General features: G+C 29.6%; 1 protein-coding gene and 2 long non-coding RNA genes across 3 annotated transcripts; all 3 read right to left on the bottom strand.

Moving 5' to 3' along the window:
* Window positions 1-8,246: 8,246 nt before the first annotated feature.
* On the bottom strand, window positions 8,247-11,223 carry LOC131946764 (fibulin-1-like). The gene is made up of 7 exons (XM_059307692.1): window positions 11,100-11,223; window positions 10,866-10,985; window positions 9,968-10,219; window positions 8,935-9,051; window positions 8,689-8,817; window positions 8,339-8,461; window positions 8,247-8,254 (listed from the first exon to the last, which is right to left on the bottom strand). Exons 1-7 carry the CDS (start codon window positions 11,221-11,223, stop codon window positions 8,247-8,249), a joined length of 873 nt encoding a protein of 290 aa, XP_059163675.1.
* Window positions 11,224-11,367: 144 nt separating this feature from the next.
* LOC131946750 (uncharacterized) lies at window positions 11,368-12,020 on the bottom strand. Its single transcript, XR_009387776.1, has 3 exons — window positions 11,912-12,020; window positions 11,672-11,794; window positions 11,368-11,489 (listed from the first exon to the last, which is right to left on the bottom strand). It is a non-coding gene; the product is annotated as an uncharacterized LOC131946750 (long non-coding RNA).
* Window positions 12,021-15,814: 3,794 nt separating this feature from the next.
* On the bottom strand, window positions 15,815-16,718 carry LOC131946751 (uncharacterized). The gene is made up of 3 exons (XR_009387777.1): window positions 16,651-16,718; window positions 16,183-16,304; window positions 15,815-15,914 (listed from the first exon to the last, which is right to left on the bottom strand). It is a non-coding gene; the product is annotated as an uncharacterized LOC131946751 (long non-coding RNA).
* Window positions 16,719-22,175: the final 5,457 nt, after the last annotated feature.

The raw sequence follows: 22,175 nt of genomic DNA, 5'->3' as shown, positions 1-22,175 counted from the left end.
GGGGGGGCGGTAAAAAAATTTCGGGGGGGGGGGCTAAGCCCCCTCCCCCCCCCCCCCCCCACGAAGAGATGCCTGGAAGAAACTCTGCCCTGCCTACGCCACTGTTTTGTATGTTAGGTGACATCCGCTCCACCTTCTCCCAACATAATTTATAAAATTATTCAATTTTTTTTAACTGTCACTTCTTTGCAGCTCGTTAACACAGCGTAAAAAATACGAGTTCAGGACGAATAGGTAAACTGCACACCGAGGCAATATTAAGCTGAAAATATTAAATTATTTTTAAATCACTTTATGTAATTAATGAGGGCAGTCATTACAGACCTGATGACTCACGTGGGAAAGATAGTATAGTCACATGGCAGCCTATACGACGGACATAATTAACTTAATATGTCATATAGAATAAGTCAAAGCTGCACTGTTTCTTTTTCTCAAGGGAAAGGGGGGTGAAAAATCAGTGCACTTAAATTTCAGGCGGGGGGGGGGATGGTTAAAGTACATTTTTTAAATATAGATAGTGTGTTCTGTTTTGGACATAGTTAATTAGCACGTTGCCTTTTGTGATATCATCAAACTCAGGTAAAATAATTAATTTCTCAAACTTAATTCTATGGATATATGCTTTTGATGAGCAATGCTTTCGAAATCATTTTGATGTGTATTTTCTGCCGCAGTATCCAACAGCTTCTCGATTTACCAAGGCTTTGGGTTGAATTTTTATCCCGATCTAAACTTATGTCCAGCAGCCACAACCCAGTCATGGTCAGGCAAGCTCATCTTGTATTCCATGTGCATGAGTTATGGACTCAGTGAAAGTAAAGCGACTGGGTAAAGTGTTGACCACTCCTTCCTTTTGTATGCCAAGGCCAAGAAACATATGAACTCTACTTCATCTGCCCAATGGATCTATAGGCCATAGGCCTGTTATAACTATACTAGCCTACTTATCAAGTTGTGAACTAAAGTGTTAACACAAAGGCTACCATATATCAGTTTTGTGATGCAATTTTTAATATCTTTTTCCTAAACTGTTGTATATTGCAATATGTAGACAACAATTGTAATAATAGTGTGCAGATATTAAAATAAATACCAAAAATAAATATATTTAAAAAATTTGTGAACAAGTTATTGCTAAATATTATTACATATAATATTTACATAAAGTATACTCAATTACTAACCAACAATAATTACAATTTACAAGTTATTATAATTTATATAATAATTCTAAACATATTATTAACATTAAACCTAACCCGAAATATAAGATAATCATAAGGTTCGGTTAATGAAAGGAAATGACAAAGGCTATAATGTGTTTAGTGAAACATTTTTTGCAACTATTAATCTAATTTTAACGTTTGACATCAAGGAGATATTAACTTTCACTGAATAATCATAAAATTAATTATACAAATTTTTTTACTAAGAAAAACATTTTAAGTTTACATTTAGGATTTATTATGAGCCAAAAATGTTGTGGTAATATTTTAAGGTTTTTAAAAGCATAAGAAATGGTTTGCTGATATGTCAGTACATAATGTTTTCATTGTATATAGTTTCACTAAAAGGAGAAAGGACTTTATTAAACTTCAAACATTTAGCAGCTGGATCACTTGCCATCACAGGGGGTAGTTCCATGGACTGATAACTTGAGTCTTCCCTTGTACGCTGTCTATTAAGTAAGTACATATTATTTTAAATGTTAAAAAATACACCAGGCAAAGCATATTAAAATACATACATTTTCAGTGAATTTAAACTACTAGTCAATGTAGATTAAAAAACACATCTGAAAATAAAACATTGTTTACCTTTAAAATTTTAAGCTCTAAGTAAAATATATATTTATTTAAAAAAGCCACCAGAGTTAAATAAAATTAATAAACAAAAATGTGAATTTTTATTGAAATAATTTTCAAAGATTAGATTAGGTTGGCCTGTCACCACTCCTGGGACTGATGCCACTGACAAGAGATTTCCAGGCATCTCTGTCCTGTGCTAGTCTTTAGCCTAGTAATTTTCTGACTAAATGATCCCCATTACTTTATAATTACTGACAGGATTTAATAATAAAAAGTAAATGCATGTAAGTACATGATAAGGCCTATATACTTACTCATTAATAGGCTTTGAACATAGATGGTATTTAGTTAACTTCTTTTGATGAACAATAACATAAACAGCAATAACCACAACAATGATGATAAACACACCAATTCCAATTGAAAGTCCTAGAATTAGGGCCAACCTGTCTGTTAATAAAGTAATTACATCAAATATAAAGTTAGCACATTTTGATTTACCTACAGACAAATGTAGCTAAATAAAGTTATTTAAATAAAAATATATTGTCAATTTTTGAAATACCTGTATCTTTTATAATTGTCTTACACTCTGTAAGATTCTGAGTATTTTCGTAACAATTTTCATTGGATGAACATGATTGATATAACTGAGTGTACAGGTCACAAGTATTGTCTGGAACTAATAATTAACATGAGAATTAGCAGATATTGAAGAAAATAAACAGCTGATAAAAATGTTTTGTTTGACTAGGTATATCTGCAATTGAAAATATTTTCAGGAATTATTAAGATTGGTTACTATGTGAACTGGGGGACTGTGTGGCCTAAGCAGTAGAGCGCTAGACAGCTAACCCATAAGTCTTGAGTTTGACTTGGGTCCAAGGCAGTAGAACTTCTCTTAGTCTACCCAGCTCTCATTGGTAACTAACTTATGTTAAGGAAAGTAAAGGCTACTGGGCAAAGTGCTGACCACACCTTCCCTTCACATACTGAGAATCATAACTTTTTTTTTATGCGAACTATATTAATAATGCAGATATATATTGTATATATTATGAATGGTAGGTGGATTAAAAACAGCCTTATGCTACTAGAAAAAAACATATCTGTAAAATATTTTATTAATATATCATCTAGCTGTGTAACAGAACAGTAAAGACAAGCTGACATTATTTGAAGGCTTCAACAATTTTATTTATAATTTGAACTTATAACTCACTTGATTGATTTAGTACTAAAACATTCATGATTTCTATGATGTCAGAACCGATAGTTATATTTTGTATATTTTTTAAACTGATGGCGTACATGGATGCAGAATAAGCAGGAGTGCTGGTATAAGTCAGGTCTACCACAATGGCTGTATGAACTATGATAGATCCATCCCTGTAAATGATTACAAAATTATAATTGGTAAAAAAAAATTGAATTAGTATTATGCTGATTTTCTAGATTATTATCAAACTAAAGTGAAATGACTAGACATGTTGTATTGTTGACAAGTTCAGTTTTGTATAGCATCAAGTGCTTATCAGAGAATAAAAATAAAAACAATGCTAGAATATGGTGGGTTTATTATTATTGACACTGATAGGTTTGAAAAGTGTTCATTCAACATTACAGTTGATATTATTATACTTACGTGAACTTTGAAATCACAAATGGAAGAATTTCTTTTCCCACTTTATCTCCACCAAACTTGTTTAACTGAAATAGTTTTATTTATTTTAAATAATATAATGTTTATAATACTTTTGTAGCATACAGGAAGTCCATAGATAAAACACATTTATAAATATAAGGGTGGTGATGGTCAGACTTGTATGAACATGTGCGATGAAGAAGAATGCATGGTGAAGGGTTCAGAAAATTCGACATTATACTTTTGTATTTTGAACACTTAAATTTTGAAATGGAATTTTAGCAGTTTTTTTGCCTTTAATTTGTATTATAAAAAAGTGATCAATGATCTTGTTAATGGCAAAGCTCATGGAATAATTTTACAAAACAAAACACAATTTCAAAAGACAAAAATGTGTCATTAAAAAAACAAAATTAAAACAATTATAACTTTTATTGCCTATTTGAAGTGGTGGGGATAGGGGAGGGGGGTAGTTGCTGCTGAAGTGTGATTAAACTTTAGGGGCAGTGTCTAGCTTCTTGTGACATTTAATGCTATAGTAGGAAAGATGTGTTAGTAGTGGTAATGATACAATAATTGCGCCTTCATTAATGGAAGACCACATATGTATTTAGTGTAATATTTTACGACAAATAACAATAAAACATTATAAACAGTCTTACACTATCTTCAATATTTAATTTAAGAGAGATAAACTGTTTTGTGTTGTAAATAAAAACATTTGCATCAGGTACAATATTCAATCTCAGCTGCATTGGGAAACTGCAAAAATTCACTGAAGAAGATATAAGATAATGTGATAATATACAAACAATTAAAATAAGATTATATAAATTATTCATTAAGTAATAATAAACTTTATTTAGATAAATAAATCATTTCAAGTGTTTACCCCTTAAAGTTATGCATGTAAATGCAATTTTTTCCAAAAAGGTTAAAACTAACCTTTACAGGGCTTCGTATTGTTGACAAATAGATAACCTTGTTTACATACACAATCATATGAGCCTTGTGTGTTTTTACATTGTTTTGTCTCATCACAAGAGTAGATGGGATCTAGACATTCATCTCTGTCTGAAAACAGAACATTATGACCATATTACACAGATTTTGTCATTTAGTACATTTAGAAATTCAGAGATTTTGCTGAAAATATTTGTTACTTATATTTTAGTTGCTTGTAACTACTTATTAACGTAAAACACATGCATCTCTTTTAAAATCTATGGTTTAAAAATATTTAAAATTTGTTTTTAAAGTAACACCCTCATATTTTATATTATTTTTATTTTAAAAACATTTCATTTGATCTGTTATAACTGTCAAAGAGTTGGTGATTCTTATATAAAGAATCTTGTATAATTTTTTTTTTCAAAATTAGACAAACAATCCAGAAAATTCGGGATACAATAATGTATGGATTAAGTATAATTATATTTCATAAATAATAATTAATTGAAAATAAAGTGGGGCTTCAAAACAACAGAAGTTACAGATAAAAGTTGACAAAATGTAGTGAATTTTAATTTTTGTGACAACATATCATTGATTGCTTACATTTTTCACTTTCTTACTTAATTCTAATGACATGTTGTAGTGTAGGCTTATATCCAGAGACTAGCTAAGAATTTTTGACATTTTACTTGTTAGTACACACCTTGGCAGTCAGATCCATCAACTCTTTGATAACCTGGATCACATCTACACTCTGCAGATCCATTCAAATTAATACAACTCTCAATTATATCTGGGCAGTAGCTGGTGTTCAAACACTCGTCTATATCTGTTTCACACCTAGAGCCAGTCCAGCCTGGTTTACATGTGCAAGTTCCATTGACAGCATTGCAGTTATTGCTGTTGTCTTTTACACATGCACAAGTCTTCTTACAGTCCTGGCCATAGTGGTTCTCATCACATGCTAAAATAAAATGTAGACCACCACTTGTAAGGAATATCACACTCTGTACTATTTTATAAAAATAAAAGCAGAAAAATAATGAGTAATCGCTTATATCGAGCTATGGTCATTTGACAAAAAACAGAAATGTCTGAATGAAATGGAAAAATGTTAAATGAAAAATGATACCACTAAACTGAACAGATTGAGGTCAGATACTCATTGTGTAGGAAATATTAATGTGTTAGGGCTATCTAAGTCATTCTGGGTTTTTTTTTAAACTTCAAGGCACCTCAAAAAGTGTGCCCAAAAAAATTACAAAATGTATTTATTAATAACTATTATTTCAACAAGAGTTTGCATTTTTTAATCGGGGTATATAATACCTTAACTTATTGTATTCATAGCTGCTGACTTCATTTTTTTGCATAAAAAGACTTGCAATTTGCATTTTGTCTACAAACAATAAAACAGTAAAAGTAGATACATTTTAACTTACACAAACACCCAGTAGTGGAACTGAAGAAGCCAATTTTGCAGACACATCTAAAAGAACCAGGTGCGTTGACACACTCAGCATCGACTGGACATACATCACTTGTACTACATTCATCAATATCAGTACTGCAGTCGGGTCCAGACCAGCCTTTTAAACAATCACAATTTCCATTTTCAATAAAACAGATTTGTGGTTTGGTGTTGGTAGTGTTGCAGGTACAATTTTCAGCACAGTTGGGGCCATAGAAGCCATATTGACAAGCTGTAGAGATAAAATGAAACAGGGAATTCTTTTTAAAAAAATTGAATAATCAATGAGTATTTTAAGCAACTTTAAACAAAATAAAGCATTATAACATCATTATTAGTAATGATCAATACAAAATACCATGCATTGAAATTTTTGATTAAGCAGTACAAATGAATCACCAAATAACTCAAATTACCTCTGCAAGTTTTTTTGTCTTCTAAAAGTTCTGTCTTGTTTTGGCAGGAACATGAAAATGATCCATTACTGTTGATACATTCACCACCAACACAAGGGTTATTTTCACACTCATTTATATCTAAAAAAAAAAAAACAATTAACAGAAGCTCAAGTAGTTCCTTATTCACTTGAATTTCATAAAGTTTAGAGATAACATTTCCACTTTTTAAAACAATTCTATACATATTAGTACAATACCCGAACAATCATCAGTTTATAGTAGTACATTTTACATTTTTAAAAACAAAGGAAGCAAAGAAAAAGAACATACCAACACAGGTATTATTAATCATGCTGTATCCAGAAAAACATGAACAGATCTGGGTATAATTTACTAGTACACACAACTGTTCACAGCTGTTTGATGCAGGACACTTCTGATTTAGGCTGCTAACTTAAATTTTACAAAACAATTTCTACATGTCAATTTCTTTACAACTAATTATAAGAATAATACTTTATTATCATTTTAAAGATGATTTTAAAAATGTAATATCTGTTAACATTACATGATCTGGCAAGCAAAATGTTATTTTTTACTACAATTATGTACACATGTAAATGAATTTGCAATTATAAATAATTATAAACAATTTAAATTTTTAAAAGTTGTATAATATAACAAAAACTTACTAATACAAGTATTTCTAGTTGTTCCATTTAATTCATATCCTTCATAACATTCACAAGCAAATCCACCAATTGTATTTCTACATTCCTGGTCACAGTTATTTAATTCTTTTACAGCACATTCATTTATTTCTATTGAAAATACAGAATTCAATTAGAATTAGAAAATATAGGCCTAGTACATAAGATTATTGTTTAAATTTAATCAAAGTTTTATTGGACCTTGTTATGTAAACAACATTTTAAAATAAAAAAATATAAATTCTGAAAATATGAAAGCAAATATATCTACCATTGCATTGTGTTCCGTTAAAAATAAAACCTTGAGAATAACAAGAGCACTGAAAACTGCCTTGTGTGTTGGTGCAGATTTGGTCACATGGGGAACTCAAACATTCATTGATATCTAATAACAGATTTATATGTTTAAACATGAGTTTTTAATGTGTTCAGCAACACACATGATTTACAAAACAAAATCTGCAAAATAAATAAAACTACTACAATAATAACAAAACTAAAACACCTGAACACATAAATAAACAAAATATAACTACCTGTACAATAATTATTTACAAAAGAATATCCCTGTTTACACTGACAATTAAAAGAGCCAAATGTGTTGACACAACTTGATGTTACAGGACATGGTGGTACAAGACTTGAGCATTCATCAATATCATCCTGGCACCAAGTTCCTGCCCAGCCAGCTTTACACTGACATCCTTGTGTGGGGTCACATCTTGATGTACCTTTTGGGCTGCAGTTACAATCTGTGGCACAGTTCTCTCCCCAGTGATAGGCATCACATTCTAAAATAAGATAAGTTTAAGCATCTCAATTTTTAAATTGCAAGTTTAATAAAAAATAGTACAATATTTTCTAAATGGAGTTGATAAATAGGCCTATGCATTAGATTTTATTAAGCATATTATTTGTAGAAAAGAATGAACACAAACATGTAATTTTCAAGAAGATTTTTTTTGGTAATATGGCTAAGCAATATGCATAATACAAATTAAAATTATTAATTTTACAAATACATATATATATATATATATATATATACAGACATATAAATACCTTGACAGGTTTTCTTATCATTCTGTAGTTTAGATCCAACTGGACAAGAACAATTGTATGACCCTGGAGTGTTAATACAGGTACCATTGCATAGTTTCAGTGTTGCACATTCATCAATATCTTTATTAGATCAAAACAAATAAAAAACATTGACTTGGATGCTCATTAATGTGATTTTTACTACTAAAACAGAAGTTATACAACTTTAATAAAGAGTAAAAGAATGAGTAATTTTATTAAATGCTGTAATGCAATATATATAATATATACAAGACAGTATGGCTTACCAAGACAGTCAAATTGGTTATTACTCAGCATGTAACCTATAGCACAAAAACACTGTGCTTTTCCATTAGTTACAGTACATCCTTGACTGCAGTTCAGGTAAAAGTTTTCACATGGATCAAAATCTACAATATCAATTAAATGGTACACATTGCTAAAGCTTATAATGATAAATGCCCATTGAGATATTTTTCAATTATTTTCACATACATTTTATTTTTTAAGATGGTATAATTTGGATAAGTAAAAATTCACTTAAGTTATGGTTGGCTATAGTAGCTATTTGAAATTTTTATTATTTGATATTATAATTATGAACATAATTTTAAGGTAAATGCATGCTATAACTTACCATCTTTTTCACAAGTCTTCCTGTCATCTTTTAACCTGTAACCTGGATAACAGTCACAGTTGCTACTTCCAGGGACATTGATACATTTCTGTTCACAGCCAGATTTGTCAATCTCACATTCATCAATATCTGTTTGGTGGGAAGAAAACTGTTCTTGTTAGTTAAATATTCATTTAATTAAATGATTTAGTAAATGATTATAAGGTTTACATACAACAGAAACAATACATAAAGACTTCAAGTTACCTTTACATGTGCCATTAGGAAGCTTTAAAAATCCATCTCTACACTCACAAATAAATGACCCTGGTGTATCAATGCATGTTTGAGGACAAATGTTTCTTGTTTCACACTCATTAATATCTGGTTGGTTAAAAAGGAAATTTTTTTTTATGTTTTGTTCAATAAATACTAAAACAAATGTCAAGTTTGAAAGGTGTTTTCTAGTGTTTAAAGTAAAAAAGTAAAGAATTCATTGCACAGATGAAGTAGAATTCATATGTTTCTTGACCTAGGCATATGAAGGGAAGGCACGGTCAGCACTTTGCCAAACCACCTTACGTTCCTTAACAAGAGTTAGGTACCCATCAGAGCTGGGTGAACTCAGGGACATTCAGAGGTGTAGCGACCATTCCCGGCGCCCGGGGACAACTTTCGATTTGCACCCTCCCCCGCCCCACCCCCTCAAACTTTTGATTTGTTTTTCCAACCCATTTTGGCGCCCCCAAGGTCGGTGACCGGTGACATATGTCATCCCCCCCCCCCCTCGCTACGCTTCTTGGGACATTATACTGATTGAAACTGGTTTCAAACTCAAGACTTGCAGGTTAGCAGCCTATTGCTCAACCATGTAGGCCATGCGTTCCCATTATTTAGTATTTTAGTATTTAGAGTAATACTAACTCTTACCTTTCTGTTCATCAGCAGCAGTTTTGAGAAAACAAATTTGGGGTAAAAACAACACATTCAAAAATGCCACTTACATTAGGCAGCATAATGTATTTTAATTTTATTTAAACAATATTAATTGTTAAATAATTTTGTATTTTAAAATACAACACAACAATGGTATAAAGGATAACTGTTAGCCTATTACTAATGAATAGAAAAGAAGTAAATTTCTCAATATCCTATTTTATTTCTGATTTAAATATAAATATACATGAATAAAGTCATTTGAATCACTAATTAAAGCAATTTATGGGAAACTGAATATCTATGCATAAAAAATTGCAACTGAAAATATATTATAAAATATTGAAAAAAAAATTTAACTTACTAATACATGTTCCATTTATATCTTCATAACCCACAGGACAGTCACAGGTATAAGAGCCTTCTGTATTTTTACATTTATGATCCACAGGACAGACATCAGGTTTTATACCACATTCATCCACATCTGTTTCACATGTTTCTCCTTTCCAATTGCTCTGACAGATACAGCCTTTAACATTGTCACATCTTACAGCCCGTCCTTTACACTGGCATGTATTGCTACAGTTGTAACCATAGGTGTTGTCTTGACATGCTGGAAACAAAATAAAACTGATCAAAAAGAAGTGAAATAAACTAGTTGCAAATTTAAATATTTAGGCTTGACAAGTGAATATTTTATTAAATACTATTTACAACCTCAAGTTAAAAAAATGGTTCCCCAAATTCATTGAAAATAAAAACAAATATAGCTTTTTGAAATAATGTTCACATTAATTCATTAAGTTTTTAAAAAAATTATTTAATGAGTTTTTAAAAAAATAAATGTACAGGAGTTACTACTTTAAGTTGAATAACATATTCTTTTACTAAACCAAAAAATAACAGTTGTTAATATTTTGATTTGATAAGGAAATCAGATGGAAAAATTACAAATCTCTAAATCTTATTTTGCTTCTGCAGGAAAATAATTTATATCTTGCTTTTATTAAAAGTACAATCAAAATGAAAATACTGAGCATTTTGGATAGGTAGTGAGGATCCTTGTTGGATTAGACATATTTCTGCACTATTTTTTATAGAAGATAATACACTGGCTGAAAAAAATGTTAGTAAAAAGTACCATATAAATACTACATAATTCATTTTAAAATTTTTGTAGATTGTGCATTTTTGGTAAAACATTTCTAACAAAGCTGTAGGCCTACATATCATATTTTTAAATAGTTAAAATTACATACTGTCACAAGAGCGCAAATCATTCTTGTTGAGAGTATATCCAGAGTAACATGAACAGCTGAAACTTCCGTTTGTGTTGATACAAATTTGTGAACAGATTTTCTCTTTGCATTCATCTATATCTGAGACAAAAGTAAACAAAGTAATATATAATCACAGGGTATGTTAAAGTTTTAAAATAAAATGAGTCATTCATATTGATGTTGTGCATGTATATTTTGAAAAAAATAAAATACCTTCACAAGAATAGTTGTTTGCTTTTAATTTGTACCCTGATGCACAAAAACATTCTGCTCCATTACTGCCATTTCGACAACTGTATTCACATGACTTGTTGATTAATTTACATGGATCTATCATTAGAAAAGTAGATGATTGCTATTATTAATGATATTTCATAACACAATGAAACATTTAACACAGTAAAATAGAAGGCATCAAATAATACATTGTAATAAACACAACTTATTAATAAAGTTATTTCTTTTTTTAGATACCCTTTTCTGTCAGTTCACATTTGCCACCAGTCCTAGTAAACCCTGTGTAACATCTGCAATCATAACTTCCTAAGGTGTTAAAACATATTTGATCACAGTCATGTGATTTCTCTGAGCATTCGTTGATGTCTGTGGGTATATTATTTAAATTTACTTACAAGCAATTTAATGTTTTGAAGCTTAATAAAGATTTTTTGTATTATGTAAAATAAATAAAAAATAGCACTGTCAGTTTAACTATTTAAATAATATAGTTTTAATCTAATGTAGCAGTACAAATATAGCTACACATTAACATGTTTAATACTTACCAACACAATTGAGTGATCCAGATTTTCTGAAGCCTTTTGGGCAGTTACAAACAAAACTACCGTAATTATTATCACATATAGCATATGCACCACAAGGTGGGGTTATCTTACATTCATCAACATCTTTGAACAATAATAAAATGAGAGGTTAAAATATTAAAGAAATAATTAAACAACAAATTTAATGGAACTCTTACTATTTTAGATAAATATAACTTAGAATAATTACAAAAAACCAACCTTCACACTTGGTTTTTTTAGAATTCAGTTGATAACCAAGAGGACAATCTTTACAAGTGTATGATAACCCAGTGACTTGTTCTTCTGAAGCTGGTATGTCTATACAACCTGTCATGCTGGGACAAGGATTGGTAGCACAGCCATCATTGTCTTTTTCACAGTCTGTACCTGTTGGTTGCATTAATAGCTGAAAGTCTATTCTATTTTTTATTTAGACAGATTTGGAATACTATATGCATAAGCATGTTTTAACATTACAGAAAACATGCAGATTTAATGTATTTAAATAAATTATAAGAGATAAAAGTATCACGTTTTACGACAAAAAATAAATTGTGGGTTTTTGTGTACTTGGGGGGGGGGGGGGAGTGGGTGTTTGATATAACAAAGGTAAATAAATATATTTTCCAAAGATTAAAGATTGAATTTTTCATTTAAATACAAATGTTTCTTTCCTTTGTGATAACTTTGAACTCAGTTTTACTTTGTTAACACTATATTTAAAATAAGTTTCAAATTCAAAAAAATAAACAAGTATAAAATAAAAATAATTTATGTTTATGACTATTAGTATTATAAATTGTAATTAATTAAAGGGAACCTGCAAATCCAATGTTACAGTTGCATGCTTCCCAGTAAAAATATGGATTTAATGTTGCTCTAAGCCTAGATTCATCGCATGTACCACAATAACTACATCCACTACATGCAGAAATATTGATTGCTATTGATTCTGAATGCAGTCCTTTACTATCAGATGATGAGAATCTGGATTTAAGCAAAAGAAAATGTAAGTTTATTAAGACAAAACATTTAATGTAACATTTAATTTTAAAGACATAATGTATTATCACATGTAGACTTTTATTATAAAGTATGCTTACAAGATCTGAGTTTCAGTGTCAGGTAATACAATTGAATAAGTTGATGCAATAGCTTTTGATATGTCTCTCTTATTAATAGTTTTAAAAGTATAATTAGCATTGGTCATTAAAACAACAATAACATCTTGACCATCAGGATCAAAAGCTGTTAGAGTTAGGCTGAAAGATTGATTCACAGTAGCCCTAACATGTGTTGTGTTGACAATAATATTTGGGGCTTGGTTTGCTGAAGATTAAAATAGTGCAAAATATTCATGAGCGTTTTCATATTAACTAATTTTTATTAAAGTGTAAATAAAGTTACCTTTTTAAAAATTTTGCAATTTAAATTATTATTTTTATCTTTATTTATCTTTATATATTTCAATGTTTAGCAACTTGCAGAATGCTTTTGACAAATTAATAATATGTTTTTTCTTGGATAAAATCAGCAAAACATTGTTTTATGTTTATATTTTTGATAAATTTCAACAAAACTTAAAGGAATTAAAATGTGTTTGGAATCAGAAACTTAGAAATTATAATCTAGTATTGTAGTTTTTGCATTTACCTGTGCTAACTGAAACTTTTTCAAATTGATCTGAAGACTTTAAAGAAGTTTCAGCAATTTTTTCATTCTGTGTAGCAATGAAGTCAAAAATACAAGGAAGATTTCCTGAACCATTACAAATCTTTTCAGCTTCTGCTATTGTTGTAGGATTTTGTTCATCATAAAATAATGGTGAAAAATTAGGGTTAGAAAAAGTACTTGTGTTTTGTCCATAGCTGTACTGGAATAGACTTTCATTCTGAGTTATTGCCCCTGAAAATAAAATAAAAAATCAATGGAGAATTTGTACAAAATTATTTAAGGATTTTTATTTTAAAAAAGGGCTAAATAATTTTTATTGATGTTGCTACTTAATGACTTTTCTTGTTGAAAAAAATATTTTTTTGCTATGCTGTGAAAATATATATAGTTTTAAAGAGTTAAATAAATACATGATATTTTGTTATATTTTATCTTATTAAACATAGAGCAGTACATTCATACACAAAACAAAATAAACAAATGAGAAAATAAATGTAAATCATATTAAAAGAAGTTCAGAGCTAGTAACTAATGGTATGTTAAAATATACAAAATGTATTGTATACTTACATAGCTTGCCATACTCATATAATTGTTTTTCACTTGAATCATCAGAGAGTTGTGTTCCATTTGGGCAAATAAAATCATCAGTTTTGTCTCCATTAAAATTGCCTAAAAGACCAGTGGTCATGTTCTCATATTTTTTGTCCAAAGTGAGGGAAAATTCTAGTAATTCATTTACCAGAGTAACAGTCATCCCAATACCTGCAATAGATGTTGAAATTAATTTTATAAATAGACAAAATATTAAGTATTGTCTACATCCATATCCATATCCACATCTACTAATATATTTACATCTACATCTACATCTACATCTTCTACATCTACATATACATCACACTCTAATTCATGGTAATATTGATTTCAGAAGTAGTAAATGTTTGAACTTGCAATGTTATTAAAATAATTTCCAATTATATAAAATAAAAGCAACTTACTACCTGGAAGAGACACTTCTAAAGCTCCATTTTGTTTTCTTAATATCATTTTATTATCAATTGTAAAAAAAGTAGGGTTACTTAAGAATTCTGTTGTATAATCTCGTTTATTAGCATATATTATCATAACTGAAAAAAAAATTAGTAATATTATATAGATTTATATATTTAAATTAACAATATTTCTTCTTTAAAGCATTCACTTTACAGAAAGTAGCAGTGTTTTTGTTTTCTTCCTGGGGGGAAGGGGTAAGAGAGGACCTTTGACAGTAAAGGTATCATACTGATATTCTAGATGTGGCCCCCACCAACTATTTCTCTAACTATGTGAACTGACACCTCAGCAAACCCTTGTGTAGTTTTTACTAGCTCTGCTACATGTTTACAACTGGTTTTAGCACTGCAGATTGAGCCTATTGGGAACAGTTAGCATGAGCTTACATATGTTTTTTCATGTACTGTATTAATTTGAACTCATATTTTTTATCAATGTAATTTTAAGTTGGATAAATTCATTACCAAATCTTGTAATCTACCTTGCTTTTGTAAGTAACTAATAATTTAATTACAGGCAGTAAACTGTGTGCAATGAATTCTCATGTAGTCATTGGGCCTGGTTATTAAATTTTATTTAGTGCTGTTGCCAATGACTCACTTTACACCACAGTATACCATACATCAATTATTATATCAATTATTACTTTAACATTTTACCTTGCCCATGTACAAGCTAAAATAGAAAAAGTATACTTTAACAAGTGTCTGCTCCTGGAAGTTTCATGTGCCCCCCCCCCCCCAATGGAAGTTTCAAGGGACTTCACTGGAAGTTTCATTTGACCTCCCCCCCCCCTGGAAGTTTCAATAGCCCCCATCTCTTGAAGTTTAAAGTGCCCCCCCCCCCTGAAATTTTCAAGTAACCTCATTGGAAGTTTTCAAGTGTCCACACTCACCCCGAAAATTTAAAGTGCTGCACACCCCTGGAAGTTTTAAGTGACTCCCCACCCTGGAAGTTTTATCTGACCCCCCCCCTGGAAGTTTCAAATGCCCTGTTCCCCACCCTGGAAGTTTCAAAAGCTCCCTCCACAACCTGAAAGTTTCAAGTGACACCCCCCTCCCCCTGAAAGTTTCAATTGCCCCACCTCTGGAAGTTTCAAGTGAGCTTACTGAAAGTTTCAACAGCCCCCAGGAGAAACCCAGGGTTACTGAATATATATATATATATATATATATATATATATATATATATATATATATATATATATATATATATATATATATATATATATATATATATATATATATATATAAATAAAAAAGGTCAAACTATAGGCCTATATATTGTAGTTTCAATAAAATCTGATTTTAGTATTACATTACTATATTGTTTAAACATGATTAAAGAATATTTAACATTTATTCTTACTTTTCCTTGAAGGGCTTATTTCTACTCTGAGTGAATTTTCATCACCACTCATCATTGATAGAGCACACCAGACTGTGGCTAAAGTTTCATTGCCATTACTGTTTAATGCACGACAGGTTCTACCCTAATAAATTATAAAACAAGTTGCTTATTCAAATGTTAATTGATATATTAATTTCTATCATAAACATTAAAATTTAGCCAATATTTATGAATATAATGTGTATATTATTTTTTTAGACAAAAGATTAAGAATATATATATATATATATATATATATATATATGTATATATATATATATATATATATATATATAATCTTTGAAAAGATGATTATATAGTTTCTTTAATGCTCTTAGTTGTAAAACAAAAGCAAAATATACTTATATTACCTGCAATTTAAAATGCTGGTTTGTAGTTCCTATTATTTGCACTAAGTGATATTCTCCCAGTCCATTGAATATGAATGATCTTTGGTCCAGGGTTATTATGTGGGGGTCTCCAAACAAGAAACCTGTGAAAAGTATTTGTAATAAAGTGTATTTAAGTTTTTTGTAATTATTTTCCTTACTGTGTTATAAGAAGTGTAGTAGTGGTTTAAATAAATAAAGCAAAACAATATGTAACTATAGTCAAGAGCAGTTTGCCTGTTTTAATATTTATTTTAATGACAAAAAAATTAAATTATTTCTGAATATTGGAGCTAAGATAATTAAATTGCTAATATACAAAGCAATAACTGACACATTTTTAATTCATTTTAAATATATTTTTTTCTTATTTTAGTTTCACCTTAGAAAACGTAAAACAAGTACAATAAATGTTAAGCTTAAAATTCGTTACAAATTGTATAATCTTACTACTAGCCCAGTTACTCCCATTGCATGAGAAAATTGGTCTTTAAGTATAGTACAGGTCACACAAGTTTGACTTAGTACAGCACCAGTCTTTAGGGTCTTCATCAAATTGATCATGTTCTTTGTAAATGAAAGAATTATATCTCTGAAGACTTCCAGCTTGTGGGATTGTATTTAAAAAACTTGAATTTTCATCAGCTTTGTAGCAGCATCTCTGAAGAAAAGAAAATCAAAGAAAATAGTTTTTCAGCTTGCATAGAAGACAGAAAAAAATTATTTTCATAATTGAGGTCAATATTAGAGCCATACCCTTCCATATTCTCCAAAAAATGGCAATAGATCAAAGCATTTTCTATCCGAATAGGCTAGACTGCTAGAAACCCAGATTGGGCTACTTTTGGCAGCAACTTCATTACAAGGGCAGGCAGGCAGTAGATTTTTGTTCCAGAGATCTATAGCTGCTCATAAAAGATTTTTAACATTTATTATAATTTCAAAACATTGGAATCATATATTTGAATTAACTGAACAATGATGTCATGTGCTTAAAATATAAAAATATATGTGTAAAAAAAATAGTTTTAAAGACATTTTTTACTAGGCAGTTCTCCTTGATTAGAGATAAACCATGTACGGCACATCATCTTAAAATTCTTATTTTCTCCAACTTTAAAAATCCAAAGACCAGGTTTTCCTGTTGTAACAAAACACAAAAAATTTTAATCCAAAAACAATATTGTATTCTAGCCTAAAAGATTTAGTGCTTTACATGAAATCAATATAGACTAGTTTTATAAAATCAATGCTCATTTACTACTACTTATCTTGAGTCTTTAGTACTATAGACTATTTACCAGTGTTCCCCAAAACTGTATCAAATCTGTAGTAACTTGTAAGTGAGGTATCAAAGCTAAAATTTGCCCAACCAACTTCAACATTTCTGGCTGATAAGGGTTTGAATTTCATAGCACCTTGGATGTAGATGTATATGGCATATGTTGTATATCCATCTGATATTATGACACATTGGAATGAGACACGCTATAAAGAAACAAGAAAAACATTCAATGTAATATGATTTCAGATTTTGTTGCATATAAACAAATGTTTAAGGACATGTAAAAATGACATGCAAAATGTATGGGGTGTAGGATATTGGTCAATAATAGTTACAATAGCAGATAATACTTGTTTTTGTGCCCATCCCATATTGCATTCTATATAGCCACATATATAGACTACAAAACAATATACTAATTGCACAAATCAGAACATTCTTTTAGGCAAATTATATAAAGAAGTTGTGTGCTAAAATCAAAATACCTCATCCACACTTCCATGTGCTGGTACATTAACCCATGTAACCACAATTACTGTTGTAGAGCTGTAGCTTTTATTTTCTGTGAGAGCCATAACATCTGCATTGGCTCTGGTAAAAACAGCTGTGCCCAAAGTGTTATTAGAATACAAATCATACATCTGAAAAAATAGGTTTAACTACAATTATTAAACTACTAAAATTTTCAACATAAGTAAGAATAAAATATACAATTAAACTATTTAAAAATTTGATTAGATGATATTAGAACAAATTCATGATGAATTGAAATAATAAACAAAAAGTATGTTTCACAATACTGGGATGATATAAATTACCTGATAGTAAACTTCACAATTATCATCCTCGTTAACATCAAGATCAGTCCAGTACACAGCCAACAGACTGCGCTGATTCAAGTTTTTGTCTAACACTGGCAACTTTTGTGGATTAAAACTGGAATACTCTTCTTCAAAGCTTATAAGGCCATTAACTGTTATCTGTTTAGAAAAATATTTTAACAGAAACTTATATAGTATAAAAAGTGTGAAGATACTGACTGACATAAATAAGTAATGTCTGAATGAGTAAAATATATATTTCAATTGATAATAATAATATAATAATAATATAATAATTTCATTAATTACATACCCAAACAGAGCTAATTAACTTTAGCTGATATGGGATGAAATCTTCAATGTATAAGTTAGCTGATGCCAGTTCTTTATTTTTTGGCAATGATTGATCCTTTTGGACATGACCATAGGGATAGATCCCTAATTTAAAATTATGAATAGAAGAAAAATATGACATTTTTAGACACTTTATCATTGCTATTCAGGGCATATTGTATAACTACAAAAAAAATTGAATTGCCTGTCCATGATAACTAGTATTTTATGTTTGGAGATTTCAAAAGACATTATGTCTGGATGATAATAGTTTCATTAGTAAAAAAAATCTTTACTTTTGATAATTTGTTCAAACTGTAAAAAGAGGTTTTACTTACGTGAATCATTAAATCTAAAAAAAAAAAAAAACAATTGTAAATGCACCTAAATAAAGGACAGTGTTGTTATTTATTTTTAAAATCAGTTCCAATACATTTTTTATTCCTTTTTAGAAATTTGTTTTTGTTTTGATTGTTGTTATTAAACAACACAAGTAATGCATATCTTACCTACATATCCATTTATCAGCTGTTTCATCAAAGCAAACTTCTGCTTCTGTACAATTAGGACATAAAGCTAGGGGGAAAAGTAAATAAACTGTATAAAATGTGGGCAGTTAACATTATATGTTATTAAAAATAAATTTTTAAATTGTATGAACTGTGTTATTTTGTCTACATTTTTATCCCTCTGAAATATAAATTAGTTTACTATTTTACTAATCACACAATTTGTAAATACCATACTTTAATATGCAGAGATAACTAAAACAAGTGAATTCTACTTCACCTTGCCTATGTTTGATAAGCTTATAGAGTGTGCTTTACTTCTTAACATATTAGTGCAACTTTACCTTGACATTTTCCACTGGAAAGCTTTCGATAACCATTATCACATCTACATTCAGCAGATCCATTTAAATTAAAACAGCTATCATGCAGATCCGGGCAATAATTTATATCATCACATTTATTTATATCTTTTTCACAATTGGTTCCATTCCATCCAGGAGAACATAAACAAGCACCAGATGTTCCATTACAATATATGGTGTTTTCCATGACACAAGCACATTTCAAAGAACAATCCAAGCCATAGTGTGTTTTGTTGCATACTTTTGGAGAATAGAAAAGACATACTTATTTTTCTTAATTTTAATTTTTTTAAAACATATTATATCAAAATTTTTTTTAGTCTTTTCTATCCGATAAAAATTTACTAAATACAAGATTAAATATGTACCATAATAAACATAAATAGGTTGTTTAAAACATACAGGTAATTGACTAAAAATAATTGTTAATTAAATAAAAATTATTTTATTAAAGCTATTAAAAAACCAATGAGAATGCATATATAATTACATTTTCAAAGCTTAGTAGTAAATATATTTACATAAATTCATCAGATAATCATTTATTTTCTTCGATTGAAATTACATAACAAATGTGATCTAAAAATATTAGCTAATTATAGTTTACCTTGACAAGTTCCATTCTTTTTTTCATAGCCAGGCACACATTTGCACTCAGCAGACCCAATAAGATTGATGCACCTTTCATGTTGACCCGAGCAGTAGCTGGTACTCAAGCAATCATTGATATCTGTATCACATTTTGTCCCAGTCCATCCTGATGCACACAGACATGACCCTGTTGTGTCATTGCAGTCTATTGTGTTGTTCATGACACAAGAACACTTGTTCCCACAGTAGAAGCCATAGAATGTTGAGTTGCAAGCTGAAAAAAGATGTTTTAATTTTAAAAAAAAAATTAAAAATAATTAACCTAATTTAAGAGACACATATCTTATGAATGTTAAAGTTAGATAGTAAAAAAACAAATAGTGATACCTGGATTTACATATATATTAATACATTATTCTTATTACTAACAAGCTCTACTTAGCAAAAGCTATAAAAGTTATGAAAGTAGATCTTTGTTTCACCAATTTTAAATGTTGTACTTATACTTTAAGTAGACTTATTATTCTAAATTAACATTGTTTAAGCATGTATTCTTATTATGAATAGAAATGTTACTATATGCTTAAAAGCTGGTAAATTAAAATCAGCTTCATGTATAAAAGTTTCATCAACTGAAATGTTAAGAACAATTTAAATTTCAATGTTTCCCTTACTACCATTCACATAAAAATTGATTCACCTTGACAAACCCCTGTTTTGTTCTCAAATCCTAGTTCACATTGACATTCAGCTGTTCCAGGCAAGTTGTTACATTCTTCATGTACACCAAGACAGTAGCTTTTATTTAGACATTCATTTATATCTAATTCACAGTTTATACCATTCCAGCCACCTTTACATAAACAAGCTCCAGATGTATCATTACAATCAGCTGTGTTGTTGAAAACACAAGTACATTTGTTTTTGCAGTTTGGGCCATAGGTTGTTGAATTACATTCTGTTGTAAAACAGTTAATTAAAGCAATGATTAGTATAACAATTTTTCAACTAATGTTTATTCAAGTAAGTAATTTTGGAAATAAACACATTTATAACTCAGAAATGTTATTAAATTAACTTTTTCCTTTGCATCTCTTGATATACGTCACTAGAGATATTTTGATTACTATTGCAGCTAATCTGAACTTCTAATTAATTATTTATAATTGGTAACTGAGAAATGTTATTAAATTAATTTTTTGCTTTGCATTTTTTATCCTTTAATTATGTCACTATCCATATTTTGATTACTATAGGTGCCAGTCTTAACTTCTAATTAATTTTCTTACATAAGCAGCTATAACAAAAGAGTTATATGTAAATGAAAAAACTCGCATCATTGCATGTGGGTGGTGATGGTGAAAGTAAGCCCTACTTAAATAATGACAGTAAAAAAAAAGATTTCAATTTAAGTATGCATAACCTTTGCAAGTTCTATTAACTTTATGATATCCAGCTTCACATCCACATTCAAATGATCCAACATAATTGTAGCACTCTTCATGTAAGTCCACACACAATCTAGTATTTAAGCACTCATCAATATCTACATCACAAAGAGTGCCATTCCAGCCAGTTTTACAACTGCAGTATCCTGACGTTTTATTACAAACAAAAGTGTTGTCCATATTGCAGTTACACAAAAGGTTACAGTTGAATCCATAATGTGCTTCATCACACTCTGTAAGAAAATATATTGAATGTTTAAAATTATATTTATACACATTTTTATACTGTTTCCAATTATATCCTATAGGGCAGTATAATTGCATTTGTTCATTGAATCAGTGAATTGTAAAAATGCCCATCAACCTGATTTTCCAAAATTTACTATACATAAAATAAGCTATGAGAAAACGTGAGTGAAGTCAAAGAATTCTCACAAAATCTGAACTATGTGTTTGAATTTCCAATTTTTTATTTTAATTATTTATAAAATGCTTTTAAAATATTAAAAAAAGATTTTTCGATTTGCTTCCCCCTCAACCTTTCAATTTATTTTTTCAAACCCATTTTGGTGCCCCCCTAAGGTCGGCGCCCGGGGACATATGTACCCCCCTGCCCCTACTAA

The sequence above is a fragment of the Physella acuta genome, unplaced genomic scaffold (assembly GCF_028476545.2).
Source record: "Physella acuta isolate Inbredline_101_S28 unplaced genomic scaffold, ASM2847654v3 ptg000570l, whole genome shotgun sequence".
In the NCBI taxonomy this organism is placed as follows: domain Eukaryota; kingdom Metazoa; phylum Mollusca; class Gastropoda; family Physidae; genus Physella; species Physella acuta.
This window is presented reverse-complemented; position numbering and strand designations above follow the sequence as displayed.

Excerpts from the sequence above, each read along its gene's own strand:
- LOC131946764 (XM_059307692.1), bottom strand. The coding sequence starts at position 11,223 with ATGATAGATCCATGTAAATTAATCAACAAGTCATGTGAATACAGTTGT. Across the intron at positions 9,052-9,967 it reads TATAAATGGAACATGTATTA|ATATTAATGAGTGTGAAACA; the intron begins GTAAGTTAAATT and ends TTAACCAACCAG. Across the intron at positions 8,462-8,688 it reads GAAGACTTGTGAAAAAGATG|ATTTTGATCCATGTGAAAAC; the intron begins GTAAGTTATAGC and ends TTGATATTGTAG.